This window comes from Notothenia coriiceps, unplaced genomic scaffold, assembly GCF_000735185.1.
Source record: "Notothenia coriiceps isolate Sejong01 unplaced genomic scaffold, NC01 NC01_scaffold00031300, whole genome shotgun sequence".
Lineage (NCBI taxonomy): Eukaryota > Metazoa > Chordata > Actinopteri > Perciformes > Nototheniidae > Notothenia > Notothenia coriiceps.
Window position 1 is genome coordinate 20225 of NW_011364001.1, and position 13030 is coordinate 33254.

The 13030-nt window shown below is 41.7% G+C and overlaps 1 protein-coding gene across 1 annotated transcript; it reads right to left on the reverse strand.

Moving 5' to 3' along the window:
- Nucleotides 1–6: 6 nt before the first annotated feature.
- On the reverse strand, nucleotides 7–12371 carry LOC104959899 (tomoregulin-2-like). Its single transcript, XM_010787814.1, has 7 exons — nucleotides 12366–12371; nucleotides 12038–12108; nucleotides 11110–11258; nucleotides 9000–9047; nucleotides 8609–8738; nucleotides 3938–4096; nucleotides 7–475 (listed from the first exon to the last, which is right to left on the reverse strand). Exons 1-7 carry the CDS (start codon nucleotides 12369–12371, stop codon nucleotides 379–381), a joined length of 660 nt encoding a protein of 219 aa, XP_010786116.1. The 3' UTR covers nucleotides 7–378.
- Between the last annotated feature and the right edge of the window lie 659 nt (nucleotides 12372–13030).

Here is a 13030-nt window from a genome sequence, read left to right on the forward strand (position 1 = left end):
CTAGAAACGACAGACACCGGCTAGCCCGCCTCTACCAAAGCTCACACGTCTAATACACATTCACACACTCACGCTCACATTCCTCGATGCCCCCCCCCGCCACGACACCTCATGGTTCAGTCCGTTTGAGAAACCCTGGGCGGAAGGTGCAGGAAGACACATCTGCATCTGTGTATGTGTGTGGGAGGGGGGGTTGTCTCATCACTGTCTCTGCAGAACCACCGTCCTCCCCGGGCTTCATTAGAGTTCACATTGGGAGGAGAGGGGAGAGGGGGTGAAGGGGAAGCAGATCCTACAAGGAGAGGGGGGGGGACATCTAACGCCACAGCACTCCCCGTAAAGCGGAGGGGGGGGGGGCTCTGTCCGGTGTGTGGGGGCTCAGATGAGCCGGGTGGAGGCACGCATGGTGTTCTCCGTACTGAAGTGGACATTGTTCTGCTTCTGCCGGTTGATCCTGTTGGTCCGCGGGCACTTCCTGTGAAGGGGGGGGGGGACAAGGAGAAGCATGTTACAGCTGTACAAGTTCATTCTGAAGCAATTCTATTTTATGGACTGAATAAAGCCACTCTACCATTTGACAAAAAAAACGTAACTACTAACGTCTGGCTAATAATTGGGGCTGCATGATGAAAACTGTGATTATGTAATATGCAATTGTAAAGTAACTAAGTAGATTTACTCAAGTACAGTACTTAAGTACAATTTTGAGATACTTGCACTTACATTTGTTGCTACTTTGCTACGTCTACCCTACTACAATTCAGAGGTTTATCGTGTACTTTTACTCCACTACCTTTACCTTTAGTTACTTAATTATGTGAAATATAATCGACTCTTAAATAGACTTTAGTTACACCTGGAGTAAATTCACAAGCTACCCTGCAGTATACACGTCATTAAAAAAAATCTGAGTACTCCTGCCACCTCTGGCTATATGTTTTGCTATATGAGGAATTTATTATATATATATATATATTTTTTTTTTTGATGATCAGTTTAGCCTTTATTCGAGATAGATTTGAAAGGGGGTTTTAAAGGAGTATCATGGTTTAAGAGAAAAATACCGTTATTCAAGGTTCAATACAATACGTATACAGCCAATAGACCAGACCACTCCCATGTGTAAAATCAAGGATCCAACAGAAAACCAGAACTTAAATACATGCAGGACTAATCACAGGACAACACACAGCTGGGGAGGGGGGGAATGAAGGGAAAACATAAAGGCACCAGGTGAACAGATCAGGTAATCAAACAGGAGGGAAAACACAGGGGGGGAAAGCTCTTCAAAATAAAACAGGGAAACAAAGATAGATTGTGACATTTGAAAATACAACAGTAAAAACACAGATTGAGACACAGGGATGAAATGCTTCATGTTCCGATTCTAATCTGCGTCCAACTAAGCGGGGACTGACAGTATTTACATTATCATTGAAAAATGTATTGACACCATCATGGCGGGAGTTTTAAGAGGATCTATCCCCAACAAGAATTGTATTACATTTGTAGAATACAGTTTTTTTTGCCCGAACTTCTCCGCAGCCTCACAATACTTATTTGAGTATATTTTCACACATTTTGCCTTTGGACATTGCGCAAGTCCATATTTTTAAATGACTCTGCTGTGTTTAAGGGTATTTATCTATGGATTTGTTCTTTTTTTTCTGTGGATGTGTCTACAGTAGGAAGGATACGATATTGTGGTAACAACATTACATCTCAAAGTGAATCTCCTTCCAGCAAACCTTCTCCAACATGTGGCAGGATGGCATACACAGGTGGCAAACATAGGATTGACCTTCTTCCACTCCCACATGTTTGACCTTTAAGTGAGCGGTAAGTCTTTACGATCTAACTTAAATGGAAGCACTCTCCGTATGTCTGTCCATAACCATTCATCCACTCCACTTCACAGATAGTGGGCGTCCTGCTTTAGACCAGAGGAAGTGCAGTTTCAGGGTTGAGCTCTATAAGACATACATATTAGTTGTGCTTTACACTCAGTGGAGTGTTTAGAGTGGACTCCTATTAACCGTAACACTGCCATGCTGGGTAATGATGTGACTCGCCCTGCTAGTTCAGAACATAAAGTCAGTCTGTGCAGCAGAGAAAGGACAATAGGCACTCAAATCTACATCTGTATAAACTGTAAAGCTGCAACAATAGTCATTTAACATGGCAGAGAATAATTTTTGATAATTGATTACTCTTCAAAGTCGTTTTCCGTGCAAATATCTCAGATAATGTTGGTTCTCTCCTCTTATATAAGGAGATGTGTTGCTTTTATCCGTTATATATCATTTTAAAGTTATTGAACTATATATTTTAGGAATCATTAGCTTCGGTTGTTCCTTTTTCACTAACGACCGCCTTGTTGCACATTATCTCGCTTATATCACGGCCACATACTAAATAAACCGACGACTTGACTCACAATATTGATTTAAAATGATTTTATTGACTTCAAAATATTTGTATTGCTTCTGCTAAGATATACTATATATTTTTTAATTCCCCCACGACGTTCCAACGACTGGAACTCTGGTGAAAGCAACATAACTTAAAAAGACGGCCTCACTGATTGATGTTTTCTCTAACTGTGTTGACATTTTATTTTCCTTTAACCAGTCTTTAAACCATGTTCCTGTTAGTGTTTACTTCCTCTCTGTCTTCTTATGTTGTTCCCTTTAGTGTTTACTTCCTGTCTGTCTTCTTCTGCTGTTCCCTTTAGTGTTTACTTCCTGTCTGTCTTCTTCTGCTGTTCCCTTTAGTGTTTACTTCCTGTCTGTCTTCTTCTCTTGTTCCCTTTAGTGTCTACTTACTGTCTGTCTTCTTCTGCTGTTCCCTTTAGTGTTTACTTCCTGTCTCTCTTCTTCTGCTGATTTATCTGAAGTCCAGTGCTTTGTCTTTTAAACTCTTTCCTTCCCTTGTACTCTTTTTCTTTTCTTTACTAGGGACCGTTTAGCCATTAATCCAAAGTTTCGTGCTCTCCACAAATATAGCAATGAGTGTTCAAAAAGTATTTCACAGTTTTCTAACTAATATTTGTTGTCAACAGCTGACGTTAAATCGACCGGACTTCTTTCTGTGGATTGATATGACTGCACATAGTCCATAAATCCTTCTTAGCAGAGGTGTGTAAGTGTTATTAACAACCTCTTGAATATCCAATTGACCAATGAGAATTGAGTATTCGACTAGGCCATGTAATAAATAACCAAAACTGCTTCCTATCTCATTTTATATATATTAATTAATTTGGCTCCACTGTAACAAGTGAGAGCAGTGTCATGTATTTCTTTTACATTTACAAGGACTATTTTTATACTCTTTGGTTTTAAATACATATCGCTGAGCAGGAGGAAACATGAATGGAACAGTGGCTGTATTCAGTGTTCCGTTCTTCTTTTCTTTATCTCCCCTTTAAAACGTCTCTTTCTCATCTTGTCCCTCCCCTTTCTTTGCTCAGAGGAGCAGTTTTGTCTCGGCCAAAAGTCTTTTAAAATCTTTTATTATAAGTCATAAATTGCTGAGGTCAGCCGGAGGCAGACAGCCGCAGGCTATATATGTGTGTGTGGGTCTTTACCGTGAATACAAAACAGATAAGAGAGTGCGCTAACCTACACAGATATCAGCATGTATCTGTGCTTGTATGTAGGTGTGTGTGTGTGTGTGTGTGTGTGTGTGTGTGTGTGTGTGTGTGTGTGTGTGTGTGTGTGTGTGTGTGTGTGTCCACAGGGGAATTTGACAGTGCTTTCTCTCTGTGTTGTAAGCAAGGTGACCTTTCATCTGATTTCTCCGGAGCTCCGCATTCCCCCCGTGACTCCCAAATACAGACGACATCGAAATAACTGCTGCCAGGTTCATTAGCGAGCTGTGTGTGTGTGTGTGTGTGTGTGTGTGTGTGTGTGTGTGTGTGAGGGCCATGACTCACCTGGTAATGCAGAGCACCACCACGCAGATGATCACCACCTGCAGTGCTCCGATGATGGAGGCGATGAGGACGTAGTGCAGTTTGCCCGAGCCTGGCACCACATAGAGCACGTTATACTCTTTGATGTCACACTGGGGGCCCCGGAACCCCGAGTGACAGCTGGGAACACACACACACACAAACACATGCAGAGAAGAAGAGAAAGAGAGGAGAATAGAGTCATTCTTCGCACTGAGAGACAGGTTAATTATTTCCGTGCTCCTAATGGAGACGTGGGTACCTGTTGGAGAGCTGTTGAGGGGGAACAATGTGTTTGTGTGACAGTGTGTGGTGAGTGTGCTTTTTCTTTGCCGGGACGGTGTAGATGACTGATAAGGTAGCGGTGTTAAAGGGAAGGAGGGAGAGAGTGTAATTTTGAGGTTAGCAGGTACATTCATCATGATTTTCTCTTGGTTTTCGGCCTCTGTCAACACTAAACCTGGAAATATAAATATAGGTTGCAGGCTAGGTAACTAGGAATGGGAAGATAAAATATACAAAGTAATTGTGATGAATTTCCATTTTTGTTTGGATATACTGAATATGAACAGTATATCTATTACTTCATTAAATGTATTGTAATATTACTTCTGTATGTTAGAGTATCATTTGAAGAGTTTTAAGCATATTTGTATTATCGGGATGATAGCGTAGATCGCAAATGTGGCTACGCAAACCAGACACACACTTAACACCAGAGATAAGGAAGCTACGGAGATGCCAGCCACTGTGATTGACTATCTTTATCTTGGGATGCTACTGTCAGTAAAACACAGGACTGGTATTATGTGGGTACGGTGGGTAAGTGCGGAGGTCTGCATCCTTGCAAATTGGTAACACGAATATTACGCAGAGTCTTGACCTCATATCTGTTGATAATGTCAGTATATTTTGAGGTTTTATATCTTTGAGTATTTCGCGTATAAACAGACTTCAGGTGTCGTCGTGACTGTATTTATCATACGAATGTGTGATCATAAAATAGGGAATAACAATATCTCTGTTCAGGAGGGGGTCACAGTTTACCGTCTGAAATCCAAATTGTAACTGGGCTATATGAACTACGTCACAGGCATTATGTGATGGTCCACAGCGTTGTTGCCTTTGGGCCAAAAGAGGATGAAGAGGAAAACATTAATATTATTCAGGTATTAGAGAAAAAACACCTGAAAAAGCATATCATCGGTGTTCTCCAATTTAGCCAGCATAGTGTGGATGAGATTTGAAAGAGACACACACACACACACACACACACACACACACACACACACACACACACACACACACACACACAGAGATAGAGAGACTAATGGAGATGATCTGTGTCCTCAGAGAGGAGCTAAAATGGTTCCCCTTTTAATCTCTCTTTCTCTCTCCATCTCCTCTCTATCCCCTGTCTTCCTGTCTCCGGGGAGGTTGTTACCCACCAACACGTGCACATCCTCATTTAGCACAGACACACACACACACACACACACACACACAGTCTCCTTCACATTCTCTATCAATTCGACCTAACGCTGGTAAAGATCGACGTTGCAACCTTGTTCTGTTTGTGGTTTGTGCTCCGTTTCGCACTGTGCTCGGCTTTCCTTCTCATTAGGACACACAGCCTCTAGATCCTGCAGCCAGCAGGGGTCAGCAGAGACCTTCCACACCCCCTCCCCGCTGAGCAATGCTCTGTATGCATGCAGGATGTGTGGCAGTACGAGAGAGGTTAGAGAGAGATAGAGGGAAGGGAGGGAGAGATACCAGGACCCCCTGGCTGCTACACAATCAGGCTGGAGAAGACATTCAGTGTGTGTGTGTGTGTGTGTGTGTGTGTGTGTGTGTGTGTGTGTGTGTGTGTGTGTGTGTGTGTGTGTGTGTGTGCTGGGTTTTAATACCGCTCCTCATTGTGCCTTTATGTAAATGCTTGTGGATTTTGTGTGAATATGTACGAGAGCTGTCATTTTCAGCTGTGAGACTGCTGTTCTGTAAGTGTGTGTGAAGTGTGTCTGAATTTGTGGCAGTTTCCAGTTTTTTCTATACAAAATATGAACAATATGTCCTTCAAAGTGATGACATTTTGCTGAACCATTTTCTAGAATAGAATCGGAGGGATGAAACCCCTCGTTAATGGTCACACATGCAGAGCACACAGCACACACAGTGACATTTGTTCTCTGCTTTTAATCCATCCTAGTACCAGGAGTCTAGTACTAGGAGCAGTGGGCAGCTATTGTACAGCGCCCGGGGGGGGGGAAGGGGGTTGTCCGGTGCCTTGCTCAAGGGCACCACGGCAGGGCCCTGGAGGTGAACTGGGACCTCTCCACGTAGCAGTCCACACTCCATATTTAGGTCAGTTCGGGGAATTGAACCGACGACCCATACGGCTCACAGTCCAAGCCCCTACTGACTGAGCCACTGCCTGTCAGTATTTATCCATTTAAAAAAAAAATTGAACTTCGAAGACTTCTCTCGACTAAGTTTAGTTCATGTTTCTGTTTAAGGTGTGTGCCTCCATCACAGACTGACTTCCAAGCACACGGTTTCACTGCAGTGAGGGATTTCTACAGACAAGCTATATCTAAACTCTTGGTTTAGCCGAGTTTAAAAAGATCTTTTCCTTCAAAACGTTGCCTTGAAAAAGAGGAACGAAGGATTTGTTTGGAGTCAAACAGTGTGCCAACAACTGTTGTCTTCTTCAGTGAAGTGTTTTTTGTCATGCACCTGAGTATTTCTGCCAAGATGTGCACACACTTGGTCCCTTTTTTAAAATCTTTCAAGCTCGTTTGGTGACAAGTTATCGTAGCTAAAATGCTGGCCAAACCAACAGAAGTGTCATCCAAGTAGGAATAAAGCCACAATTATTCTTAATGGGGATGGATTAAGTTTAGTGCTAGAATTAGGCATTGGTTTCCGCCAGGGTTTTTTGGCCACTTGGGAACAACGTAACAAACTGTTATCAACGCTTAGAATTGTACAAGACTGTTAGAATTAGTTATGTTGAGAATAAGCCATCTTGTTGTTTAGGCTTGTTTGCTGCTGTTAACAATACTACACCATTTCACAGCTTCTGGGAAGACTCTGATGACACATTCAAGGTGTCAATAGCCAATGACGGTGGTGTGTTTACAGCCAAGTTTTATCATTGGCAGACATGACAGTGCAACAAATTGTGGGTCCTCAAGATGAAATCATCATCAAATCAAAATGAAGCTTGTGTAATAAAATCATAATGTGAAGGGAAGGAGGACACACCAACATGATTCATTTGAAGCAGTGCAGAATTCCAGCCAGAACTCATACACTTCCCTTTCTTGGCTCTCTGGCTCGTATTCATTCAAGATAAACAAGCCTGATTAAAAATAAACAGGCTCTTACACTAAACATTAAACTGACTAGCCATCCTACATCTTACATTTTAAGGAAGTAAGAGCATCGTCAAATTGGAAGTGAAAAGATAGTCTTCTTGTTCTATGTAGGATTTGTTTATAGCCATAGTCAGTCAGAGATACAATGTAAAACCTCTGTAGCCAATAATAACTTGGATGAATATGGTTTAATTGATTATTACATAACATTCCATGCACTGTAGCTTATAATTAGCTATTACAAATAGAGCCTTAATGATGGCTAGCTATTAAAAACCCATTCAACTAATTAAGAACTAGAAGGGCCAAGTCCGTTTCCATAAGTGAAAAAGAATGTGTGTATGCTCCCTGTGATATGGGTCCACTCCAAAAGGTCCATGGCCCATGCCACACCCCACAAGTTTTATGACAATAAGCCTAACAAGAAGAAATAATAAAAAAAATAAAATAAAAAATAGACCTTGGTGAATTTGCCAACTCAATTCATTACGCTAAAACTGAAGAATATAAAAGAGGACATATTGGGCTCCTTTTCAGGTTCATACTTGTATGTAGTGTCTTTACCGTGACATGTCTCCATGCTTTAATGTTCAAAAAGCTCTTTGTTTTTCTCATACTGCCTGTGCTGCAGCACCTCTTTTCGCCCTCTGTGTAAAACCAGAGCTCAGTCTGCTCTGATTGGTTAGCTGGCCTGCTCTGTTGTGATGAGAAAATGTCCCGTCACTTAGCTTACATGCTACGTGTTGGAGTGCAAAGTGTTACATAGTGATGTCATTATTTGGGATTTTGCTGAATGCACAACAACCTTTATAACGCACTACAGGAAAGGGGAAACCCCAAAGAGCATAATAGGGCTTCTTTAATGTTCTGCTTCTCGTTTTTAAAGCAACCAGATTTCACTCCATTTTCAGCCCTGAAGCGTTGTATTTTTTAAGAAAGCCCCAAAGCTTCATAAGGATGCCCCGCTCGTTAATACAATCCAGTTTCCCCAATACCACAATAGTGATATCAGCCATATATTCACTTGCACCCTCCCTGCATGTGCTTTTGTTCTCCTAAGTATAGTTACATCGTAACATTTACAGCAAAGGGAACACAGATCAAAAAAGCAGCAGAGTAGATTCAAATAGGTACAAATTCAAGGGTAAAAAGATTAGTAGCAGGATTATCAGAGAGAGTTAGCGTATAAATGAGTGAAGTAGCCAGTAATAACATGAATACATTGTACAAACGTTTAATTTGCCCAGTGATATTTCACAGAACACTGTGTGTGTACCTGCAGGAGGGCTGGGCCACGATGCTGGGGAACTGACACTCGCCGTGCACGCAGTAGTTCTTGAAGTGGTCCGGACAGGGGATGTACAGGCCGATGGCCAGCCCGTTCCTCGGGTCCTTTTCCTTCACCACTGCACAAACACAAAAACACACGGGACACACACCATCCATTAAGACTGAAAGCACATGTGCCTCAGGCTGCCTTTGAACATACATTACTATGCTGCATAAGAAAGGCGGAGGATAAGAGAGGAAGAGATAAATAATAAAGAGAACAGAAAAGAAGTCTTGAGAGCAACAGATAAAAAAAGAATTGAGAGTCAGAAGTAATGCAGCTTTGAGTGGCAGCACATGTTATCAAGCAATGAGACCCCGGGTACACATGCACTCACCTGTGGTGTCGGTCCTCGCGAAGTGTCCGTCTCCGCCTAGGATGTCGCCTGGAAAGGCCAAAAACACATTCAAACGGATCTCAGGGCACTAACAACCTCTCCTGTAGCTGAAAGGCCCTCCATTAAGGGTTACAAGTGCAGAGAGTCGAATGTGAATTATTATCTCAACAAAAGGGTTCAATCGGTGAGTGCACCCATCTAGTTCATGCGTATTTATGAGAACCATTCTCTTCAAAAGTGAGAGGCCATCTCCCCAGAAGCATTAAGGTAGAATGGAGCAGAGCCGGGAAGAAAAGATCAGAAGGAATAATGTTTTGTTTTTTTTGCTCGCCTTATTGCCGCATTGAATTCCTCTTTTCACAATGGTTAGACAAAATCTCCCGTTCAACCATTAGCATTTTATAGTGATTGATTATGTTTCTCCCCATAAGTCTGTGAATGTATTGCCTCAAAAGAAGGTAGTATTTCCCATGATTTTGATGTTAATATTTCTTATTATTTATTGACTCAGACGACGATTACAATTTAGGAAACAAAGCAGTGTTTTAGCGAGATCAGAACCTTGAGTATTATATGTATTAAATACTTATTTATATTTAAAAATCAAATATGTGACTAAATTAATTGTAACACTGCTCAGAGGGGAGAGGCTAAACAAGACTACAGCTGCAAAAATGCCTTACTTTGAAAATAAATGTTTTCCTACTTTAATTGTGCTCCACACAGCAAATTCATATTTCTAAGTGCTTACATGTCAATTCGACGAACATATGATACATTAAATGATCGTGAGGATGATGATTAAAAATTGTCTGAGCCGGGCCAGGCTGGATTTCCTGATGCAAAAACATACCGATTGTTTTTTGTAGAATTGTAGTACGCCAACGTGGATTAAACAACATTATTTTGTTAAATAAAAACATGGTGATGTTTAGTAAATGATTACATGTCTCTTATTTAGCACAGAATATGATCCTATCCGTGACATATGGATTTTAACAAATATCCGCTATATCAGACACCAGTAGATCTATCAGCTGTTTATTTCACATGAGTTCCAGTGTGGCAGCTTTTTAATCACGGCTCCCCCTGGTGGATCCATGATCCATTGCAGCTGGTTTCATTATAATTTGTCAAGCGGGCGTATCAAGTCATGCGGGGGGTTTTCCTTTCTGCGAGGATGGACTCCGTGCCGTTCACGGCCCCACTGCGGTAGGGACGTCCAAAATGAGGTACTACATCTGTGACTAACACAAGGTCTACTTTTACCCAGGTTTTAGTCCCTTGGTGTCTTGGCATTTGTTTCTGTCCCCACTGTCCCTTATTGAAACAGAATGTGTGGAGTGGATCGATGGGGGTGGTCCGACCCACAGGGTGTGAGGTGGGGGAATACAGATTTCCATTTGTGTTCCAGACCTGGTTAGCCTTGATTGCTTTACTCCCCATTACCTCTCAAAGCCTACATCTTGCTTCTCACATCTCGATCAATTGTCCTGTTGGTCCCCGGTGATGCCAAGCCAATCAAACGCTTTTCAAATGTTCCCCTACACAATAAAAGCCCCCCCCTCACTGCCTCCCTTTCCATCAGCGTTAGCTAGATTTCGTATAGAGCCAAATGAGTCCTATTAAGATGTTGGATGATCATACCTCAAAGAAAATCAAATAAAAAACATCCTCAAAAGAACGATGTGCCTTTGTCTTCTCCCATGTGCATTAGCAACGGGACTCGGTTGAGGGATTTACCGCACAGAGATTATTAAAATAACATTGTCCCCAGAACAAACAAAAACAGCACCCAAATAAAAGATAGTACACTAAAAAGGGTGGATTACCTTTCAGTACAATAATCAATATACATAGCAGAGGAGGATGTGGGATTTGGGGATTATCTTCGCACGCTATTCCAAAATATAATTGAGTGGAAGTGTAATTTTGAAATGTGTTTGGAGCTGCAGTTTGAGGGAAACATAGGGTGTGCTGCCTGTGTTTAGTCCCGTCTGTCTCCACGGCCTCACTTCAACCCCGAGTGAACACCTGCCAGATTAAAGGCTTCCGCTGAGTGTTTGCAGGTGTTGTTGTGACTTTGGGAGTGATTGTTTGGGGCTCTGACCTTGGCATCGGCCCAGGTGCTTGACCTCGATGCGCTCCTGCTTCTGACAGGACGCCTCCTTCACCTGGCAGGGGTTGTCGTAGGAACGTCCATCTGAGGCACACACCTGGTTGAAACTGATGTGGGAGCAGTCGATGTTGCAAACACACCTGCGGAGCAAAGAAATCACGTCAGAGTGGTACGCTTCCTGGAGTTTTATTAAGTATCTATGTCAAAGTCAAAGGCGTAATTGGGATATGTGAAATGGAACACCCACATTCAGATTTTGCCTGAATCTATGGAGTGCTTTATTCAAGTGTTTTCAAAGACATGACCAAACATTGACTTTAATCAATCTCGATTGAGATTGGGCCATGGCTCAGTTTAACATTTAAAGCAAAACTTAGAATGTTTTCTCTTGCATGATTTGACATAAGATGATTTCAGTATTTTTCATAGTGATGTTTGTTCGTTGTTGTCACCTTTTAAATTAAATACCCCAAAAACAAAACTAGTCTAACTGCTTAATGGTCCCAAATTGTGATCAGTAACATAGGTCCTTAATAGTTAAGATATAATAAACAATGAGACGTTGCAAGGGAAAATAAAAGGTACAAACTAAATGTATTTAAGAATAAAGTTATTCAGAAGTTGTCAGTCATTTAGTTCTTGATTCTGACAGAATTGTGTGATTGTTTTTAACACCATTTTTGGAGCCACCAGTGACAGTGAAACAGAGTTGAATGGGGTAGACAGAGGGGATGACACGCAAAAATGGTCCTGAGGTTGGATTTGAACCCGGGGCCTCCACAGTGGGCCTCACTGTGGGCGCCAGGTCAACCGAGTGAACTATATGGCTGCCCGACTTGTGTGTTTGTTGGACTGCGAGGGACAGAGACTGACATTTGTTTGAGGATTACAAATGAGACCAAAAAAAACTAAACAGTACAGCTTGCACTCAGTCAGGACGTTGGACCATGCATAGTAATCCTGAGCAAACTGGGTTTTGGCACATTCAATCTGACACAATAGCAAAATGGATTTAACTTTGCAAAAAGCGACAGGCTGCACAGAGGGCTGGATTGACAAATGATGTATTCCTACAATGGCAGGAAGCAATTAATAATGAAAGAATTGTAGATAACACAGCTCCACATTTTTTTTGTGTTGCAGAGAGAATTCTGGCCTCAAAAACAGCCACCAGTCTAAAGCTGTCATTTATTTTAGATAACATTGAAAATAGCTTAAATGGAAAATAATAACTTAAGGGTTAATACTATCATAGTTCGCACTGAAACAGCTTGATGGAAAACAAAGTCAGTGAAGATTGCAGAACAGCTTGTTTCTGCTTTTACACTGTTTCGTTTGAATGTCCTTCGACAAAACCCACTCGTCTGAGAAATTCTAAAAATGATCTGGGAGAAGACGACGGTGCTTGCAAAGCTCTGGCTCCAAGGCCACAGGCATCTCTGGTGTATTATTTTGGGAGCTGAGCACTAAAGTGTGGCCTACATTACCTTCAAATGGAATGGAAATGGAAAATTCGCAGTTATTTCCACAAGCTAGTTATAATCCTGATAGCCTGTTTAAAATGCATTTGCTTCTCGCGACCTATGATTACTCTAAGTGCAAGTTGTTCGATTTAAAGTTTGGGAACAGTCTAAAAGTAAAATTAAAAGTGTGCTCGTTTTTGTCTTAGCTCCTTACAACCATATAATTTGTCTCCTCCGTAAATTGAATCAGTTACCTCCCTTTCCATGAAGCGGATGTATCTGGTGTGATTTAGAGACAGACTGTAATACATTCATTCATCAGTGACACCAGCGCTTACTTGATGCTTTTAGCTCTCGCAAATTAACCAGGCAATTTGCTGTCGCACCACAATTTTCTGTGAATTGTAAGTGTGACACATTCTGTATTTGTATTTGTGTGTGGGTCTCTC